This window comes from Alligator sinensis, unplaced genomic scaffold (genome assembly GCF_000455745.1).
Source record: "Alligator sinensis unplaced genomic scaffold, ASM45574v1 scaffold647_2, whole genome shotgun sequence".
NCBI classification, from domain to species: domain Eukaryota; kingdom Metazoa; phylum Chordata; order Crocodylia; family Alligatoridae; genus Alligator; species Alligator sinensis.
This window is the reverse complement of record NW_005841832.1, coordinates 3,884,770-3,906,909: the sequence shown is the minus strand read 5'-3', so window position 1 is coordinate 3,906,909 and position 22,140 is coordinate 3,884,770. Positions and strand designations below refer to the sequence as shown.

Here is a 22,140-nt window from a genome sequence, read left to right as displayed (position 1 = left end):
CTTGTCCAGGTGATAGGTCACCTGGTCGTAAAAGGAAATAAGATTGGTCAAGCAAGACCTACCCGCAACAAACCCATGCTGGCTTTCCCTCAGGATGTTGCCATCGACCAGTCTGTTAAGAATGGCCTCTTTGATAATCTTTTCTAAGACCTTCCCTGGGATAGAGGTCAGGCTGATGGACCTATAGTTTGCTGGATCCACTTTCCTCCCTTTCTTGAAGATAGGCACCACATTGGCCTTCTTCCAATCTTCGGGCCCTTCACCAGAGAGCCAGGAGCTCTCGAAGATCTGTGCCAGGGGCTGAGCTATGATGCTTGCCAGCTCCTTGAGTACCCTGGGGTGTAAACTGTCAGGGCTGGCTGACTTGAACCAGCCTCTCAAGGTGTTCCTTCACGAGGTCAGCATTGATGGAGGGTAAGGAATCTCCCTCACCCAGGACTCCCTGTCCCGTAATGGGCAGGGACGTCCCATGGGACTGGTGAAAGACCGATGCAAAGTATCCATTTAGCAAGTTGGCTTTTTCCTGGGTGTTGGTTGTCAGTTGTCCCATCAGGTTTAGCAGGGGTCCAGTGTTGCCTTTGCTTTTCCTCTGGCTCCCCTCATATCTAAGAAAGGACTTTTTATTGTCCTTGATACTTGTAGCTAGTTGGAGTGCCATCGCAGCCTTGGCTTTCCTGGTTCGCTCTCTGCAGGTCTGACCAGTGCAGAGTATTCCTCCTTGGAGGTGGATCCAGTCCTCCATCCTTTGTAGGTCTTTCTTTTTAGATGCAGGAGGTCCACTAATTCCCTGGAGAGCCAAGGGGGCAGCTGTGCTCTTTTGCTGCCTTTCCTCCGAGACGGAATCAACTTTGCTTGAGTGTCCAGGATCGCTCCTTTGAGAAGCAACCACTCATCCTGAACTCCCCTCCCCTTTGGGTTGCAGCCCTTTAGGGCCTCACTGACAAGCTTCCTGAGCTTGTCAAAGTCAGGTTTCCTGATGCTGAGTCTATCAACATCCTTCTTGAAGTACGGCACCCAAAACTGGATGCAGTACTCCAACTGTGGTCTGACCAATGCCACATAGAGGGGAAGTATCACCTCCTTGGATCTATTTGTCATGCATCTGCTGATGTATGATAAAGTGAGGTTAGCTTTGCTGATGATTTTGTCACACTGACAATTCATGTTCATCTTGGAGTCCACTATGACTCCTAGATCCCTTTCCACTTCTGTGCTGCTGAGAGGGTCACTTCCCAGCCAGTAGGTGTGCTGGATATTCTTGCGCCCTAGGTGCAGCACTCTGCACTTCTCCTTGTTGAACTGCATCCTGTTGTGTACTGCCCACTTTTCTAACCTGTCCAGGTCTGCCTGCAATCGTTCCCTACCCTCTGGAGTGTGCACTTTACCCCGCAATTTAATGTTGTCCACAAATTTGGACAGAGTACACTTCTCACCCACATCCAAGTCACTGATGAAGATATTGAAGAGTACAGGTCCAAGAAGCGAACCCTGAGGGACCCCACTGCCCCCACATCCTTCCAGAATGATACCGACCTGTCTACTACCATTCCCTGGGTGCGACCACTAACCCAATTTGCCACCCACCAGACTGTATAAACATCTATGTCACAGCCTCTTAATTTATTTTTGAGAATGGGATGAGATACCGTATCAAGGACCACTTCATGAGTTTTGGTGAGCTGTCAAAGGCCACACATGTAAAATCTTTCAGAAGATATCATTTTAACAAAGGAGAGATAAAAACAAACCATATTCTAAAAATTAAACATCTACTGTAACATATCTTATTTCAATTTCAACATAATTTTTGCTGCTTTATATTTTGTTGAGTAGTGTATATAGAGGCGATTGCATCATAGCTCAAAATAAAGTCTTACTTCTGTATATTGTGTGTGGAGGGGGGTGGGGGTTTGTGCACATCTTTTTGTGGTGGGGGGGATGGAGTGCTGCCTGCATCCTAGGTCCTGAGACCTGGCCAGGATGTGGGGAGGGTGGGGCAGGAGGCATGTGCAGCAGAGCTACCCATGTGGTGCAAGTACAATCCACACCCTCCCACCCCCTGGCAGCTAACTGTACAGTGCTCCTTGGGGGCCAAGCCCTGCCTACTCCTACCAGCCTGTGCCATGTCCTGTCCCAACCAGCTGGACCCAGCCAGTGCACATAGTTTCCCAGCAGGGTTGCTCCTGGTACCACCTCCAGTGGCTCCTCCTCCTTGGCCAAGTAGGTGGAAGGTAGCTGGAGTAGTGCAACAGGGGCAGAAGGAGGAGGAGTCAATGCTGTATTGGGAGCTGAAGTGTGGGAGTGGGCATGAGCAAGCAGGGCTCAGCCCCATTTGGAGCATGGCAGGAGCAACCATGGGCCATACGTAATCAGTTGGTGGGCTGAATCCAGCTTGTGGGCCCTATTTTTCCCACCCCTGTGTCTAAATAATCATTTTAGCTCCTTCTTTCTGACTCTGGCACCCATTTCTGCTTCCCTGTAGCCTCTGAGGGACAACCAGATGAAACTTGGCCTGATTCTTTCCCCACAGCAGAGAACAAGGCCGTGGTAGAGCAGCTACTGCCAACACAGGGCAGATGGGGGACTCCTGTGTAACTGCGCCCAACTGCAGACACCAGCCTGGCATCCCCCATTTCCCATTAAGCCACTTCCCCTGCCTAGAGCCTGACAGATACTTCTTTTTCCCGTAGGGTGAACTGAACTGACTCAGAGCCAACTCCAGCTGGCCCCGGGAGCACAAGGACAGGTACGGGGAGAGGAAAGACACTCCACATCCAATCAGCCATCATAACAGGCTCATTCTACCCATGGATCTGTCTGTGGTGGTTGCCCCAAAGGGTGGGATGGACAAAGGTAATGACCAGGGATGGGGCACAGACACGAAGATATGATCCTGGACATTGTAGGGTAGAAGTTGAGCCCCAGCTGGCTGGTTCCATACACTGAAGGGAGTCCCTGTGCAAGGGTCTGTTTGGGCTGGGGAATAGATCCCCTGGAGACCAGCCATTCTGGGAATTTCCTTCCTGTCTCCCTGCTTCCCCATCTATTCCATAGCCCCTTGGCCCTGCTGGTGCCCCTTACTTCCCCCTCAGCCCCCTGTTCCCTCAGCCCTGCCAGAGCTACAGAGCCAGGGACCTGGGACTGGAGATTCCTGCCCCCTGCAGAAGTGCCCAAGCCCCAGCTGCCACCCATGGTAGGTGGCAGCTGCTACAGCATAGAGGAGCACACAGCCCCTGGCACCCCCTCACCCAGGGTGGGGAGCCTAAGCCCGCAGCAGGCAGCCCCCATCTGCAATGGACCCAGGAACTGCAGCATGATCTCCTGGATCCTACCCAGCACCTGACATCACAGATCCATTCTTCTTCCTCCTACAGCCTCATTCACCACCCCCTGGACACAGACTGGGGCAAATGGGGTGTGATCACGGCTCCTGAATGCACTTGAACAAAGGGGCAGACCAAAGGCTGAACAAACAGCTGTCCTCAACCTCCAGCACCTGCTGCTCCCTGGTACATGCTAACCCTCCCAGTGTCTCAGTCCCTGCTCCCTGACTGGGTGTCTCCCATCCTGGGCTCCAGAATAGGGCCTGGCTTGAAACATCCCACCCATCACCAGCACCCTCCAGGGGTCTGGCTGTGAGTGAGGCTGGGAGCAGTATGCTGAATTGTGCCCCTCACCTCTCACCACCAGCTCCACAGGGTCGCTGGACTCAGACACAGTGAACGGGTCAGATTTGCTGTGGTAGCAGCAGCTGTAGCTCCCGCTGTGCTCAGTGCTCACACTGGGGATCACAAACTCAGCCTGAAACCCGCTGGCATCCTGGGGTGGGAAACTGCTTCCCACTCTGATCAGAGCAAACCTCATCCCTTGTTGCGGACCCCGACACTGGATGGTCACAGGTATCCCTGGGCTCACCTCGCTGCTGGGGCTCAGGGAGATGCTGGGTTTTGGGTGGCTGGGCTCTGCGGTGAGAAGGAAATCAGCTGTGAGACACCGACCCAATGCTCAATCCCCACTTGTCTGACCAGCCCCTTCCCAGTCCTGGCAGCCCCTGGGCACAACCCCCTGGGTGCTTCCCTGAGGGGCTACAGCAGGGTGGGCAAAATACGGCCACAGGCCGAATCCAGGCTGCCAACTAGCTAGATCCGGCCTGCGGCTGCCCCGTGGTACTCAGTAGGGCTGTGTGAAACGGCAGCATTCCATTTCGACCAGTGTTTCGATGGAACAGCATTTCATTTTGAATTTTGTTTTGATTCAAAACAGCTGTTCCGTTTTGTTCCATCAAAACAGGGTTGAAACGGAGAAACTTCCGATATTTTGCCCATAGGATATAATGGGGAAAGACAAAACAGTCTATAACTTTATCATTTCTGGCTTGATTTGGATGAAACTTGCAGGAATGGTAGCCCCTTCTGAGGGCATGCAGCCTGCCAAGTTTCAAGGTAATAGGTGCAGGGGGTTGGGGGAAACTGTTTTTCTTGAAAGCAAAACTCATGTCACGTGATGTGTTAAGCCACAATGGGGTCAAAACTGCAGGCATGCTAGCCCCTGCTGAGGCCACAAAGCCTGCCAAGTTTCAAGGAGACAGGTGCAGGGGTTTGGGGGAAACTGTACCTCAAACTGCAGACAAGAAAAACACACGACATGGATGACACTGCGTGTGTTATGGTGCAGCAGGGTGAAAGCTGCAGGCCTAGTAGCCTCTGCTGAGGCCACAAAGCCTGTCAGCTGTTAAGGAGATAGGTGCAGGGGGGTTCTGGGGCTCTGCACCCTAGCTGCTGACAGGCACAACTCGTGACACGGGTGCTTACAGGCTTTCTGGCCACAGCAGGGCCTAGCAGCCAGGCCTGCAGTAGTTCCCCCCCACCCCCATGCCCTTAGACAGACACAGTTGCACAAGCACCCACGACATGCGTTTTGCCTGTCAGCAGCTAGAGGTGCAGGGCCCCAAAACCCAGAAGCCTTTGCACCTATTTCCTTGACAGCTGGCAGGCTTTGTGGCCTCAGCAGGGGCTAGCATACCTGCAGTTTTGACCCCACTGTGGTTTAACACATACACGACATGAGTTTTGCTTTCAAGATTTTGGGGTGCAGTTTCCCCGAACCCTCTGCACCTATCATGTTGAAACCTGGCAGACTTTGTGGCCTGAGAAGGGGCTAGCATGCCTGCAGGTTTGACCCCACTGTGGCTTAACACATACATGTGACACAAGTTTTGCTTTCAAAACATTGGGGTGCAGTTTCCCCAAACCCCCTGCACCCATCTCCTTGAAACTTGGCAGGTTTCATGCCCTCATAAAGGGCTACCATTTCTACAAGATTAATCCAAATCAGGTCAGAAATGACAAAGTTATAGGCTGTTTTGTCCTTCCCCATTATAGCCTATGGGCAAACCGTTGAAGCAGTGTCAAAATGGCGAAACGTTTAGACTTGCCTCATTTTGTTTTGAGGTTGTTTCGACTGTATCTGTTCCATTTTGATTTTGCTGTTTCGACCTCAAAATGGGTCAAAACAGTGTTGAAACAAAACTGGAGGCGAAATTTCACACAGCCCTAGTGCTCAGCATGGGGCTGAGCCCCACCTGCTTCCACCAGACCCAGTCCACCTGAAGCTTCCAGCGGGGCTGTTCCTGGTGGGGCTGCAGCCGGTGGGTGCTGCTCTTCTCCCCTCCAGTAGGAGCCACAGAGCTGAAGCTTCTCTCAGCCTGCCCACCCGGAGTGGTGCAGCAGGGGCAGGAGCTGGGGAGAAGCCACCACTGGAGGCAAGGGGAGCAGAGCAGCACCAACTGGCTGCAGCTGCACTGGCACCAGCCCTGCTGGAAGCTGCGTGCAGGCTGGGGCTGTTCTCTCCCCTCAGCTTCAGCTGCTGCCCTTGCCCTTGCCAAAGTCCCACAGGGAATTTTGGTGAGTTGTTGCGGGCTGAGGAGAGAATACTGACCTGGCCCATGACATCTCATCACAACTCTCTATGTGCACTTATAAGTCTCTGGTGCCCAGTGAGTACAATAAGGAGATCTAATTCCAGGACTCCTGTTCTCCACTCACAGCTCTGGGCAGGACGGGGTGGGTTGGTTCGAGCACCAGGACAGGAGTCAGGATACCTGGGTTGTGTTCAAATTTCCATGTGGGCTTGTGGGCAGGGTTGTGCAGCTCTGCTCTATAGTACATACATGTGCTATGATATAATACCACACACATCATCTCCTCATTCTGTAACCAATTTGTAGCCCTGGAAAAGGTCTTTCTGTCCTGTAACTCCCACCTGGGAAGACTCCTTCCCCTGGGATATGGGGGGTAATTATGGACCAGGCAGAGCCCCAGACAAGGAACATCTTGCCAGGGCCTTAGGACTTAGGGTGGAGCCACATGGAGAAGCAGACTTCAGCATGGAGACTTGCAGAGGGTCTGGCTGGGGGTAAGGGTGAGGCAGAGATTGGGGATATTGAGAGAGGTCCCTCACCTCCAACCACCAGCTTCACAGGGTCACTGAGATCTGACCAGCGGTTCTCATCTGTTATGGGGTGATAGCTGCAGCTGTAGCTCCCTCCATCTTCCCCACTCACATTGGTGATGAGAAACTCAGACACGTTCCGCCCAGGCACCTCCTGCTGCAGCTGGTCTGTGTATCTAGGTTTGTACAGATAGAACTTCATGCCTGGGTACAAACCCTCACAGTGAATGGTGATATTCCCCCCAAGTGCCACCACCTGGCTGGGGATCACAGAGATGAGGGGCTTGGGGTATTCTCGATGAGCTTTGAAAGAGAGACAACAATTACATAGGGCAGACATTAACTCATATCCCCATCTCCAGCCCTCTCTCTATCTCTGCCTCCCTTGGACTCCATCCCATGCCTCCCTGAGCTGTGCCTGACCAGCGGCTGTTTTGGTTCAGCTCAGGTCCTGGCTGCTGCACAGGTTGCCGTGTTGCTTGGCTCTGCAGGCACAGCCAAGCCAGCAGAGAAGCTCAACCTGAGATGACCCTACTGCTCTGGGTTTGGGACAAATGGAGTTGATTCCATGGAGGGTGACCTCCAACCACTGCACTGCAGGGTGTTGTTACCTAGGATTTGTAGTGTAAGAGCATCTGGTAGCCCCAGCCCAGCCATGACCATGCCAGTTATAACACAAGACCAGCATAAACCCAGAGCATTCTTGGGCTACATCAGAGGTGCCCAGAGCCTAGGAAAGGGCCTTCTCAGCACTGGCACAGACTGGGTTATTCAGGTCCCAACTCTCATGCTTGCTTGGCAAAAGACAGATAAGTGAGAGCAGGAATCTCTGCTGCTTTTCATGCTGTGGACCAGGCCCTGCTCTAATTACTCCATTCCCTCCGGGGGTACAGGGGGCAGGCAGGAAACATGACCTGAGCTCTGGGGAGAAATTCTTGTGTGATGCCGGATGAGGAATGAGTGTTACTCACCTCCCCACACCCTACTCTGAGGAGCCAGCCAGCAACCTGGGAAGCAAACCACTCATCAGTGACTAGATCCCAGCAAATGAAGCACTTGTCCCCTGTATGTTGTTTCCCCTTCGGGATCCCCAAACTGGCTTAACTGAGAGGGAAGGGGCTCCCAGGACTCACACCCACAGGAACTGCTGTCTTCCAGTTCCCATCTTCCCTCTAATCCTGGTCTCAGGGATTCACACCCCGCTTGGCATATGAAAATGGTCTCAGATACTCAGGCCCTTCCTTCCTGCCCCTCCCTTAGGCACATGCCCTGGTCCCTGCCCCCAACCCATAAACACAGATCCTGATCTCAGACCATGGATACACGCCCTCATCTCAAATTCCTACACTGGCACAGGCCCTGTTTTCAGATCACCATCCGCCCCACAGGCACATAAACTCACCCAGGAAGAGGACTGTGAGAGCAGGTGCCATGATGGATGCACTGAGCAGTCCCTCCGTGCTACTACCAATGCCCCGGTCCCCAGTTTCACTGAGGGTGATGCCCCAGAGAAGGAAGTGAGCTGGGGCAGTGGCCAGAGGAAGCCACAGTGCTCTCAGCCCATTTCTCCCACATCACATCTTATTCTCTAAACTCTGCTGTGGTCAGAGCAGATCCAGAGCTCTGCAAACTCCAGCCAACCACATCCACTTACACAGCTAGGCATGGCCCCTCCCCTTCATCAATATGGGCAGCAGTGATAAGTTGCCACCAGCCACACACTTAGGCTGCCAATACAGAGACCACCTGTCCTGGGCAAATTTCAGCACTTCCTACAAGGAGCCGTAGGAGCTGCAAACTTGCCCCAGGGCCCCACTTCGCTTAGAATAACTGCCTGTCAGGTGCACCAGATGCTTAGAGGAGGCCTCAGTCTCCAATAATACACCACAATGAGCAATGCTGTCTCTAGCCATGAAGGTTGGTTCTTTTCTGATCCCAGCTGGGCTCAGCTCCTGCTTGGAATGTAATGGCTAAAGGGCCTGGGTGGGACAGGTCATTTTCACATAGTGACACTAGCTGGGGCCGTGTGAGAGACACCCAACTGGGGGCATTGTGGATTCCAGTCTGGGTGACAAGATAAGTTTAGAAGTTGGCGATTTCCAGCAGGGAAGTCAGTGATTCAGGTAAAGATGAATTCTCCCTTGATCTGACTCATTATCTATGGTTTTGTCTGACTATGCAAATTGCATGACTGAGAATGCCATCTCTGTGCTCTTGGAGGGAAGCTGGGTCTGAGGGGGACTGAGGTTTAGAGATGGAAGGACCAGGAGTCACAGATTCACAGAGAAGCAGGGCTGGAAGGGACCCCACAGGTCATCTAATCTAAGCCCCTGCCTGAGGCGCAAGATCAGCCCTATCCAAGCCATCCTATACAAATATAGAATCCGAACTCTTCATAAAACTACCCTCAACCCTAACACAACATATAACATTCCATACTCCCACAGGGAAAGCAGGGAAACCATGACAGCCAACATCCTGCTTCTATAAAAGGTTGTTAATATACGCTTAAGAGATCCCAGGTAGAGGCCATGACTCCTGCTACAGAGGAAGTCAACAACCCCCATATTGCACCAATCTGACTATGGGGAAAATTCCTTCCTGACCCCAAATATAGTGATTGCGCTTATCCTAAGCAGAGGGGAAATACCTGTTGATACTGGATGTATGACTCAGATACCTTGTTCTGGGCAGACCCAAAACCCTCCGATCAACCACAACCTCTCCATTCTATAATTGGTGAATTTTATTGATACACAGTGATACCAGATAAGAATAATACAAACAAGTCTATAACTACCAGTCCTAGATCTGTCATCAGAGTCAAGGTACGTCTAGACAGTACACAAACTTCATTCTGAGGTTCTCTCTTGAATGTCAGATGTCAGCAGCCTGGAGGTTGGAGGCCCAGGCTCACCCCCTCCCCCCGTGGGGTGGGTGAGATGGGCTGGTGGTGTGCCCTCTGTCCATGGTGGCCTCGGGCTCCCCTCCCAGGGACCCTTTGCTGCTCTGAAATCCCTCCTTTTGTATTCTTTTCCCCTCCTGATGACTTTTCGTTTCTGGTCATTGCTGATTGATCTCTCAGTGGCTATCATACTGTCCATGTTCTGTCCTGTCAGCATATTTCTTTGTTTCACAAACCCATCACATGCACACATCCTAATTTGGGCTTTTTCCAGGCCTCCTAATTTGATTCCTCCACCAAAACTGGAAATCCCAAGGGCTCTGCACTTGGGCATTGTGACCTGGTGCCATCTTATTTCATGTTACGAAACAATGTGGTACATGTTTTCAATTTCCAGCCTGTGTTTCTGCTATCTTCAGACATAGCAGGCCTTGAGGAAACTTTCAGAAACAGGCTTTTAGATGTCAGTTAACTCTTACTGTTGCTCTTGACCATTATTTTAATACATATCTACTTTACCTATAGGCCACTTCCCAAAAGCAACCCTCTAAATGCCATTTTCTAGCCATCAAGACCCTTTAGCCAGGAACCAGGACCCCCTTGTCACAGCTGGCATTTTGTACCCTGCCCTGTGCCCCATCATTTTCCCTCCCCTCACCAGCCCATCCCATAGTCCCTCATACTGCCTGCCTCTCCCCCACTCTGCCTCACCCTGTCCCCTCACAGCCACACTCAGTCTTTACCCTGACTCCACCCTGTGTTTTTGCCCCCATCACCTCTGTCTATCCCCCATTCTTCCTCCAGCTGTACACAGCTTCAGCCACAATCAGTGCCAAGAGAAGCAGAACCCCAGTGCCCAGGCAGAAGCATATGATATTGTCCAGGGCATAATCTGGGGGTGACAAGAGGGAAAGGAGAGTCAATTAGCAGCTGATCCTAAGGGGCAGGGATGAACAGCTAAGTACAGGCAGACCCACAGGAGTCTCAGCCCCCTCTAACCACAGCAGAATATGAATCCCCTTGCCAAATGCTCTTATAACCACCCCCTCCATCCCCAACCCAGCTGCCAGTCCAATTCTACATATACTTGCCAACCCACCCCTCCACATATTCCCCCACTCCCCATTGATCCCTAGAGGCTGTCAGGGCTTTTGTTTTCTGGGGATGCAGGAGCAGCCCCTCCATATCCGGGGGGATGTGAGGGGGATCCCTGCCCAGGGAGAGGTATGGAACAGAATGGCCTTTCCCAGGTGATATTGCCTGAACTCTCTGAGTCCTGGAGACATGCAGAGGAGTCAGGATGAGGGACTGCTGAGCTAGCACCTGCTTTGTAATAAAGTTACCATTTGTGTCCCCAGGACAGGGGCAGTCTGTCAAGAAAGTCCTTCCTGTTGTGCTGCTCACCTAGGGGCAGTGGTCTGTCTTCCCTCAGCCTCCAAACTATAGGGGCTCTGCTCCCTGCTAGGTGGGGAAACTCTGTAGTGACTCTGTCTTTGCTCCCCAGGGCTCAGGGCAGAGCCTTGCTCTGGGCATCTGGCCCAAGAGTCCATAGACCTCTTGAGTGTGAGCCTTGAAGTGGGGACATGGAGTTGGACCCTTCACATTTTTTGCCCAGCTTCAATGAGTTGCTGGGGTATGACCAGGAGAGAGAGGTAGTTATCTGTGGAAGCCTGAAGTCAGCCAGAAGGCAGGTAGATGTCACCTTTATAGACTAACAAAATAAGATATCTATAGCGAGCAGAAACTTCCATGAACCTGAGTTCACTTCATCAGATGCTATGAAAGGGCAGCACAGAGCAGAGTATGGAGTGGTGTGATTAGAATACAATACATGGGAAAGTAGGAGGACAGGATGTGGGAAAGAGGGAGCCCTGTGGGACTCCCACTGTCAAAGCCATTCCTGGGGGTGAGCGGAGACTGGGCCATATAAGCCTGTGTGGGGCCAGGGTCTGGCAAGTAGAGGGAGGGGGGATGCTGGTGAGTGGCCGTGTGACAGCTGAAAATTATGTCTGTGAAATAAAGGTGCTTGCTGAAGGCTCTATGAAGATTAGACCAAGTGTTTTTCTGATGTTTGTTCAGATATTAAGCTATATGTTGTTGTTAAGAGCCTAATTAAAGTCTAAGATGTAGTAAGGCCTTGTATGTAGTATAAGGCCTAGTAAATTTAACAAAGTCTTATAGATATAGTAATTGTAGGCCCTGTGGCATAGTTAAAATTAACCTTATCAGAAGAATGCAAGGCTTGTACTGCTATTGGTCAGTCTAAGGACAGTTAAAGTAAAAAGAATCTGAATGGCTGTAAGATATCAGCATAGCTCAGAAGTTATAAATTGGCTAGCACAACCAGAAATCATTTAGAAGGAAGATACAGCTCTGTGAAAGGAACTACTAATTAGCTGTTGACCTGGATCAGTGGGCCCTTGGATCTCAAGGAGCCCAAGGACTGAATACCAGGGTCCTTCCCGGTGCCTCTTGCACAGCGCTGATGGGGAACGCCTGGTTTCGCTGAGCTTTGTGAAAGAGAAACTTGTCGTACATCAGGCATCAGAGGGGACTACCAATAAGTTGCCAATGCAAATTATTATTGTCTGTCATTATCTGTCTTAGTATATTATGCGTAGTTGTGTTTTTATTAAGTCAATAAACCTTTCTTACCTTTCTACCCCTGACCATACTCTCAATCCCAAACCCTCCGCAGGCAGCTGGGACATAAATTGGCATCACGAACAGGATTGAGAGACTCTGGTCTGGAGAGAAATGTTGGAATGGAGGGAGTTGCGTGGGCCCCGTTGGTGGCTTTGCTTAAGGAAGTGACAGGGATGGAGAGTCCCAGGTGGGATAAGGATAGGTTGAGGCCTGCCTGAAGTGACCCGGGAACTGTACCCGAAGGGGTGCCTGTTGTGGCTGCTGGCCACACGCCTGCGGTTAGGGGGCCAAAGAGAATGCCCAGCTCCGGGAAAAAGTCACCCGGCTGAGTAAGGTGTTAGAAGACGTGAGAGATTCCAACAGTGTGGCATGTGAGGCGGCGCGAGCTGCTCAGAGCAGCTTGGAGACATTAGAACCAAGGGAAGGAAAAATTATGATCGTGCGCGTGGCTGCTTCCCTCCAGAAGAGGGCACAGTTAGACCAGGCTGTGTAGCCCTCCTTTGACAAAGTGCGACAGTGTCTGTATGGAGAGAAACCAGAAGCGGAGCTCTGGGAAGATCAAGGGGAGGAAACAGATGGAGAGGAGGAGATTGATGATGAGCTTAGTGCTGAACCATCCCCGTATATCCCTGCCCAGAGGGAAGAATCTAGCCAGGTCTTCCCCATGGTGGTAACTCATTCAGGGCCACAAGGGGGGAATCCCCAAACAGAGCTGCATTCCTTTACCCTTGCAGAGATTTGAGATATACAGGAGCAGCATAAGTCCAAGCCGGGAGAGCCAGTGATAGACTGGCTAGTTCTAATGTATAGTGAAGGGGCATCCACAATTTCAGTGAGTCGAGCAGAAGCATCACAAATTGTCCTGCTCCCTGAGCTCCAGTTGAATCAGTTTGCAGGAGGCAATGAAAATGTTACTTTGTTTTCTGCTGCGCTGCAGGCAACTGTGGCCAGTTACGGTAATATGGAAGATCTTAACCCTGCCCCTTGGGCATGGGCCAATTTAAAGGAGGCTGTCTGCTGCTTGTATCAGTTAGCATTAACTGAAATAATTCATGCAGCAGTTTGGACTTGCACGCCAGATGCAGAAGTTGTGACAGCACCGTTGCGGAGGAGGTTTTGTTGACAAGCACCAACAGAGTGCACCTCAGCCCTGTTGGCCTTGGAGCCAGAGGCAATGAATCACCTGGTAAGAGATGCGATCCGGCAATTAGTGCAGCTTTTACCCATTTTGCAGAAGGCAGGGCTTGCCATACTGATGAAAACTGCCAAGGCCATTGCGGTGGCCTCAGCAAAAGACAAACCCCCTGACCCCCCCAAATTGTTGAGAAAAGCCGGGGAAGGCCGGCCCAAGACACCATGAGCAAAAATGTGGAAAAACTTGTTCGCTGCTGGTTTCAATAAGGTGCAAACTGATGGATTGCCCACCAATGTCTTGTGAGGGCTGTGGGGTAAACACTGTAGCGAAAGGGCAAGCATGAAAGCAGAGCTTTCTGCGCCACCAATGGCCTAGGGAGTCCAGCCAGCCCAACCCCCAAAGAAAGGGGCTACAATGGGGGCAGTAGCGGGCCAGGGACCGGTATCTAAAGTTAATATTGGCCCCTTAATTCAGATACCTGTACAGATTCAATTAGGCAAAAGTGAAAAGTCAATTGATATGCTATTAGACACGGGTGCCCAGATTTGCATTTTAGATTCTGCAGATTGGAAAGGGGAGAAAGGAACCCCTTATCAAGTAATTGGAGTCAGAGGCACCAGAAGACCAGGACATCTGGTCCGAGCAACCTTCGCATTACCTAATGGCTTTAAGGTAAAGGCGTCAGCAGTAATACTTAAAGGGGGACCAAGCTTACTGGGACTTAATATAATAAGAAGACAGCGGTTTGCCCTTGAGCGAGAGAATTGGCAGTTTGGGTGCGCAGTGCCTCAGCAAAAACCTGAGGAAACGGCTATAATGGCTGTAACTCAATGTAGCATGACCCCATTAACCCAGCCTCCCATGAAAGGAGTACGCTGGCCCCAGTATCAAGATCCCCCCAAGGCCACACAACCTATCCAGTGTATTATAAGCCAGCAATTGGAAAACAGAACTATTATCCGAGCCCACTCTCCGTATAACAATCCAGTGTGGCCAGTGCATAAGCCAAATGGAGGGTGGTGGCTAACTATTGACTTTCAAGCTTTGAATGCTAATACTAACCCCTTGACGGCTGCTGTCCTGTCACTACCAGCCTTCACAGAAAGCATACAGTGTTATGGGCCTGCGTGGATGGGATTCGTTGATATCAAAGACATGTTGTGACAGTACATGTTTGTAGCCGTAGAAGTTATCATGGGGATAACGTAAACCCGCACCTCGGCGAGAGCTACTGCCCAGGACACTTGTGCAGCACTGGAAACTTTGCTAGCCATATATCCACCACCCATAGAACAACAGAGTGATAATAACCCTCACTTCCGCAATCATCTTGTGTATGACTAGACCACAAAACGTGGCATGTTATGGACATATCACATCCCATACCATCTGCAGTCTAATGGATTGGTAGAGTGAGCCAATGGCATCCTCAAATGCGATTTGCGGTTAGCCACCAGCCCAGCTCTTAAGAACTGGGACTTGCACCTGGATCGAGCTATCAATTGGGCCAATAATCGATCCCATCTGGGAGGTAGCCCTGTGTAACAGGCCTTTGGATTGGGTGGTCTCTGTGAGCCGGCAATAAAGTGACCTAGGGGTGGTGACCCGGGAAAACTCCAGGCAGGAGTTTGGGTGGTAGTGAAGCATCCTCAGGGAGATAAACGGGAAGGGACACTATTGGCAAAAGGTATGCAAAATACATGGTGGGTGTTTAAGTCAGATTCATCTAATGGGAGCCAAGCTCCTTGTTGTCTTGTTCCAACAGATTGGATCTGTCCACAAATGCATCCATAGCCATTCCTAATTGAGCTTGCCACTGAAAAAGAGTCCTGCTCTGTCACTTGTCTGAACTGACTGGCACCATGAAGTGGTGGACTGTTATAACTGTATCCTTCTTATTAATGCCTTATTGTGTTTCCTGGGTAGGGCATGTCTACTATCCTTTTTATTACCCAGATATTAATGAACTTGCTCCTGAAGACCTAAAGGAGTGGCCTGACCCTGAAGAGCATCCCCCAGAAATGCGCTCAGATGACCTTCATGTGTTCCAGCCGCAGTATCCATATTGGAAAAAACCCGCGACCCTGGAGCAAGTGAAATCCTGGTCTTTGAGTAGAAGAAACAGGATAGTTAACTGGCAAGGTGGTAACTGTCAGTGCACCTGTGGCACCAGTTATTATCTTGGGTACATTCCCTACCTAAAGGGTGGAATGGCTAACTGTGGGAGGGGAGGTAATTGTTGTAGCTCTGCTCGTTTATGGGTTTGTTCTTATATACTTCCTGAGGGAAACCCCATTAAGCTTAATGCTCCTGAGTCTGTGTCCCCAATAGTGCATTCTACATCTGTTCAGCCTCTCGAGCCACTGTGTTTATGGGAAAACCTACCCCCCTCCCATTCCTATGGCTGATAACACTCTCCAGCGATAGTGTGAAGCCCACCAGGTGGGAGGGCACGCTCCAGATTGGAACAAAGTTATGACATGGTTTGTGAACCATCACCAGGTATCACCTCAACTACGTGGCTAACCATCTTGAGCATCATAGCGCTCTGCATTCCCTAGTAGCAACAGCTAAATGGTGTTTTAAACGTTGTTGTCATAAATCTGTTCATGCTATGCAAATTAAATTTAAAGATCCCACCCCATTCCCTGATGTAGCACATGTAGCTTTAGCATCTTATCTGTAGCTATCACAGTGCTTCAGCAAGCAAGGGGTGGAGTGTGACAGCTGAAATTATGTCTGTGTAATAAAAGTGCTTGCTGAGAGCTCTGTGAAAATTAGACCAAGTGTTTTTCTGTCATTTGTTCAGATATTAAGCTATATGTTCTTGTTAAGAGCCTAATTAAAGTCAAAGATTAGTGAGGCCTTGTATATAGTGATGCCTAGTAAATTTAGCAAAGCCTTGTAAAAGTAGAAGTAGGCCCTGTGGCATCGTTAAAATTAACCTTATCAGAAGAATGCAAGGCTTGTACTGCTATTGGTCAGTCTAAGGACAGTTTGAAGTAAAGAAAATCTGGATAGCTGTAAGTTATCAGCATAGCTCAAAAGTTATAAATTGGCTAGCACATCTGGAAATCATTTAGAAGGAAGATGCAGCTCTGTGAAAGAAACTACTAATTAGCTGCTGACCTGGATCAGTGGGCCTCTGGATCTCGAGGAGCCCAAGGACTGAATACCAGGTCCTTCCCGGTACCCCTCGGACAGTGCTAATCGGGGACGCCTGACTTCGCTGAGCTTTGCAGGAAAAGAACTTATCATACATCAGGCATCAGAGGGGACTGCCGATAAGTTGCCAATGCAAATTATTATCGTCTGTCATTGTCTGTCTTATTATTTACATGTAGTTGTGCGTTTGTTAAGTCAATAAACCTTTCTTACGTTTCTACCTCTGACCACACTCTCAATCCCTAACGTCCGCAGGTGGCTGGGACACTCCTCTTCTTCTTCACCCTGTTCTCTCTGTTAGTCCATGTCCCCTTATTCCCCTGTTAGTTTATCCTTTGTTCTTTCTCCTCACTTCTCATTGTCCTCTCTGCCATTCTGTTCCTTTATCAATGTCTTTCATATCCATTGCCCACACTGTGATCATCTTACCCACATCCTTTAATTCCCCCTGTCCCCTCCCCTGATCTTTTTCCCATGCCCCCTTGGCTCCTTCTTTATTGTACCCCAGTTCATGTCCCCTCACATCTTCTAATCTCCCATCTTGTCTCCTCACAAATTCTTCAACTCACTCATTCTGTCCTTCCCCAGGCTCTGCTCCCTTCCCTTTCAGTAAGGCTGAGGGCCAATATTAATGGCTCCACAAAGAACCCAGGTGCAGGCAACCCTTAGCGAAATGGCAGCCCATTGCTCCCATACCCGATACAAGTGCCAGGGATAAGGGCCCTGTCAAAGATGGCCAATGCATCTCTTTTGCTGGGAAAACAATTCTGCTCCCACAATTCCATCACATGATGGTGCCAATGGGAGATAGAGACCCCTGCTTTAATTAATCTCCTTCAAGCCCACCCTTAGACCCCTAGACTGACCTGGCCTCAGATTCATCCCTCACTGTCTTTCCCCCCCAGACTCTCCACTCTTCGCCTGATCTGTGCCCGCTCAAGGACCCATTCTCTTCAACCCAACCCACGCTGGTTGCTCTGGGGGTGCTGATCTATTTCTGTCCCCTTTCTTCCTGCTTCTACCTTCAGCTACTTTGTGTCACTCCTGAGGCCTGGGCCAGGCAGACTTTTCTGATTCTGTTGTCCCATCATGCCCCCAGAGCCAGGCAGGGCCTGTGTAGGTGACAAGGCATCAGGTATAAAAACAGTTAGAAATGACAGAGTGAAATCCACTCTGGAGAGATTCTGCATTGCCCTGCATCTGTTACACTACATGTCCCTTCCTCCTTCCCTGACTCTTTTGCAGGAGCTGGAACCTGTAAACCACACCATCAGTGGCAATGTGTAGGGGGTACACAGGGGTGAATGTGTACCCCCTGAGAGCACCAGTGCACCCCCTGACTGGTTGCGTGGGTTGCTTAGGCAATGGGTAGTGGGGGCAGGACAGAGTGTCGGTGCCCCCCTTAGAAGCGCCGGCCGATCACTGCAGCTGCTTCCAGAAGCAGCCGCAGCCATTCCCAGAAGCAGCTGCAGCGATCGTCATGCCTTCCCACCCCCTGGTCAGCAGGACTGGTTGCAGGGGGTGGGGCACATGCCCTTCCTAAGGCAGCACCAGTTGCCCATGCACACCATGAATTTTTCATGCAGCTCTTGGTATCTGCTATATCACTATCAGAGAATGTCCTTCCCCAGGCACTCCTGACCCACATGCTGCAGGACAAGAGCTGCACCCAGCTCGGGTCAAGAAGGAATTTCCCCATTGACGCCATGAATATGCACTGCCCAGTACACTGCATTGTGAGGATGGATGCCTATGCTGTGCTGTTCATATGAGCCAGGCAGGCAGGGATCCTCGGCTACATGGTTCCATGACCTATAATGTCTTCTATCCTGAGGAGGGACTGAGGAGAGAGAGACAGAGACAGAGACATATCCTATACTTCCCCTTGAGCCAGGTGAGAAGTGGTCACTGCCCAAGGAATGATAAGGGATCAGGTTGAAAGTCAGCTCTGGAGAGACTTCCCAATGCTGTGGATGACTCACTTCCATTTTTAGACATTAAACTCTAAACGTACCCCTGCACCCACGCACCCATCACATGGCTGCAGTCCACAATTCCTTGGCCCTAGCCATGTCACCCAGCCCTCAGGAGTGTGGCACATAAATCAAATAGTCATCAACAAACCATGTCAATAGCTAGGAATAAGCTTGCCCTGGCCACCCAGGCCCTGCAGAGCCCCGTCTAACTCTGTCTCTTGTCCCCAAAGCCTGCTCTGACTCCCCCAGATCCTCCTTTCTCCCCAAAAACATAGGCCCGCCCGCTGCACCCACGTCCTGGGTAGGAGACTTCTTCCCCTCCCCGTAGAGCTATACCTTGCTAATATCCAGAGCTGGAGGGCAGGATCCTTTCCATCCAAGCCAGCTCTAAGCCATGGCAGCTTCAGTCAAGTGGAAGAGATTGGGAAGTGAGAAGGATCTGCACCCCATGGGTGCAGGTAAGGGAATAGACAAGAACCTGCTTGAATTTGAAGCCACACAGGCCCAGGGTATGGGTATACCTGGTATACCACACAGGCCCAGGGGGAGCATTTGAGGGAAGGCAGGGAGAGTATAAACCACCCGTATCCAATCAGCCATCATAACACACTCATTCCACCCATGGATCTGTCCGTGGTGGTCACACCAGAGGGTGGGATGGACCAGAGCTGGGGCAAAGATATCAAGGTATGATCCTGGACCTTGTAGGAGTTGAGCTCCAGCAGGCTGGTTCCATACACTGAAGAGAGTCGCTGTGCAAGGGTCTAATTGGGCTGAGGAATAGATCTCCTGGAAATCTGCCCTTCTGGGAATCTTGCTTCCTGTCTCCCTGTTTCCCCACCTATTGTATTCTAATCATTCACTCCACTTTATACTCTGCTTTCTTTTCATGGCATCTAACAAAGTGAACTTGGGTTCACACAAGCTTCTGTTTTCTATGGATATCTTATTTTGTTACTTTATAAAGGTGCACATTTACTGTGCCTTCTGACTAACTTCAGGCTACCATGGCTAACCACCTCTCCCCTGGTCATATCCCAGCAACTCATTGAAGCTGGGCATAAAAGGTGAAAGGTCTAGCTCTGTGTTCCCACTCCCAGGCTCACCCACAGTGGGACCCTCAGGAGGTCTATGGGCTGGTGGGCCAGATGCCTAGAACCAGGTTCTGCTTTGAGCCCTGGGGAACGGAGACAGTCCCTGGAGTGTTTCACCAGGTACCAGGGTGCAGCAGAGCTGTTGCAGTCTGAAAGACAAGAGAAGAAGGACCACAGCCCCTAGGGGAGCAGCAGAACAGGGAAGCCTTTCTTAACAGACTGCATCTGTCCTGGGAACATAAAGAGGAGCTGGGAACTTTATTACAAGGCAGGCGTTGGCTCAGCAGCCCCTCATCCGGACTCCTCTGCATGCCTCCAGGACTCAGGGAATTAAAACAATATCCATGTGGGAAAGGCCACCCTGTTCCATATCTCCCCTTGGTCAGGGATCCCCTCTCACTCCCCCTGCATGTGGAGGGACTGCTCCCCTGTCCCCAGAGAAGAAAAACTCTAATAGACTGTGGGGATGAATGGGGAGTGGGTGAATAAGTGGAGGGGCGAGTGGGTGATGTGGATTTTCCATTTCACTCCCAGTCCCTGACTCTGTGCTCCCTGAGCCAGGTGGGGCTGACACTGTTTGAGCCTGCATCAAGCTGTGGTAGGGGATTGTAAATGTAGGCAATTTGAATGGCCCCCACTACTTAGGAGTTGGGCTGCTCCTAAGGATGCCTCATCATGGGGGCACAGAAGGGAATTGGTGAGGTTTTATTCACCAAGGCACCCCTGGGGGTTACAAGAAATAATGGCCACAAGCTAGCAGAGAGCAGATTTAGACTAGACATTAGGAAGAACTTCTTCACAGTTAGAGTGGCCAAGGTCTGGAACGGGCTCCTAAGGGAGGTGGTGCTCTCCCCTACCCTGGGGGTCTTCAAGAGGAGGTTAGATAGGCATCTAGCTAGGGTCATCTAGACCCAGCCCTCTTTCCTGCCTATGCAGGTGGTTGGACTCGATGATCTACTGAGGTCCCTTCTGACCCTAACATCTATGAATCTATGAATATAAGGAGGCCTGTAATCTGCATATCCACAGAGTACACCCTTCCAGCAATGGTGGAACGCGGCTGGTGCCCCTCAGCTGTCCCAGCGCTCCCTGCATCCGTCGAAGCCAGTGTCAATCTAGGCTCAGTCTGGTCAGGTCCTCCTGTGCAGAGAGAAAGACACTGCTGACAGTGGGGGCAAGTGGCTTGAAACAGCAACTCAGTGTTTGTGCCCTTTCCCCACAACTCAGCGCTTTTCTTTGCTGTCATTTTGAGGGGTGGGTGGATGCCTAGTGCCTCCCAACCTTGGGAATGTGTCTCTCCATAGAATATAACCAGGGATCCTGGTTTTCCCTGATAAAATGGCAAATTCTCTCATAAAAAAACACACATTCTCTGATTAAGCCACCAAAATTTGTGTTTAAAATAAAAGACCTCTCTCTATATATATGTAGCAGTTGAAGACAATGTTTTATTGAGATATTTACAGTTATAAAACAATTTGGAAGCCTACCAGTGCCTCAATCACTATAATAAAATACATTCTAAATACCTATAAATGTCGGTATTTGATTTGGGGTTTTTTAGCATGGAAAATCAGAGCTCCCTCTGCACCCTTCACTCACAGAACACAGCTCCAGACCCCTCACTCCCGAGCCACAGCCCCTCAGTCCTGGCTGTGTCCCTCACTCCATACCCACAGCCCTGTGGCCCTGCCAGTGCCCCTCACTCCCCCGACAGCTTCCTGGGCCCTGTCTGCCGCCCATGGGAGTTGGTGGCTGCTGCAGCATAACGGAGTGCAGAGCCTGGCTCCCCTTCCCCATTGGTGGCATGACCACTGCAGGCTTGGGTGGGGGACAGGGCCAGCTTCCTGCTGCTGCACACACTCCTGGGGGTTAGGGGGTCTGTGTCTCCCAGATCTGTGCATGGGGAGGGGCAGGCTGCCTGCTGTGGGCTCGGGCTACCCACCCTGCTGCTCTCTGCCAGGGCCTCTGCAGCCTAGATGTTGGGACCCAGCGCAACAGGGCAGAGCAGGACTGGGCAGGGAAGTTCCTTGCAGCTATGAACTCCATACTGCCCCTGCATGCCCTGCACAGCAAGGGGCATAACTCTTGGCCACTGCCCCCACTGCTGGGTGACATGCAGTAGGCTCATTGTCAGGGCACTGACGAGCTTGCAGTGGCAAGGAGCTTCTCTGCCCAGCCCTGCTCTGCCCTGCTGTGACAGGTCTTGCCCACTGGGACACAGAGGCCCCAGGGGAGGGCAGCAGGGTGGGGAGCCCGAGAACAGCAAGCAGCCCACATCCAACCCACGCACAGATCTGGGGGGCACGGGTCCCCTGCCCCTCCTGGGAATGTGCAGAGTGCTGTCTCCTCTCTCCCTATGGGGGCCTCAATCCCCCCTGCCCCCCACCAGACTTACCTGTGGGAGTTGCTCTCCAAGCTGCCTGGTAGCCATGTGCATATACATCCACACAGTACCTGCTGCCTGACCACCCCCCGCCTGCTACCCCAGTCTTTTGCAGGCTGGTACTCTGCCAGCATGCAAAGAGCTCTCTGCATGAATGCTGCATGCCCCCTGAGGCTGGGGGGGCCTGGCAACTGCCCGCAGGTGGTGGCGGTGTTGGCTGCGGGGGCATGGTGGTGGGGAGCTCCCACAGCTAGGTAGCTGTGGTGGTGTTGGCAGGGGGGCCAGGCCAAGTGGGGAGCTCTCGCAGGTGGCCACAGTGGTGGCAGCGGGGGTGGGGCGTGGTGTGGGAGCATGGCTAAAAAAAAAACAAAGGAGGGGCGCCC

At 51.3% G+C, this 22,140-nt stretch overlaps 1 protein-coding gene and 1 long non-coding RNA gene across 2 annotated transcripts in view; one reads left to right on the top strand and one right to left on the bottom strand.

Annotated features, from left to right (window-relative positions):
• Positions 1 to 3,503, top strand: part of LOC102382263 — a 17,004-nt gene extending 13,501 nt beyond the window's left edge. The window contains exons 2-3 of the long non-coding RNA XR_322815.2: positions 2,691 to 2,746; positions 3,375 to 3,503. This is a non-coding gene — a long non-coding RNA (uncharacterized LOC102382263). The remainder of the gene's footprint in view (positions 1 to 2,690; positions 2,747 to 3,374) is intronic.
• The window catches only part of LOC102369087 (immunoglobulin superfamily member 1-like), a 44,019-nt gene that overhangs the window by 17,618 nt on the left and 4,261 nt on the right, over positions 1 to 22,140 (bottom strand). Inside the window, 4 exon segments of the mRNA XM_025192665.1 lie at positions 3,678 to 3,962; positions 6,460 to 6,753; positions 7,422 to 7,457; positions 7,853 to 7,972. Of these exon segments, the coding sequence (XP_025048450.1) occupies positions 3,678 to 3,962; positions 6,460 to 6,753; positions 7,422 to 7,457; positions 7,853 to 7,972 (735 nt within the window).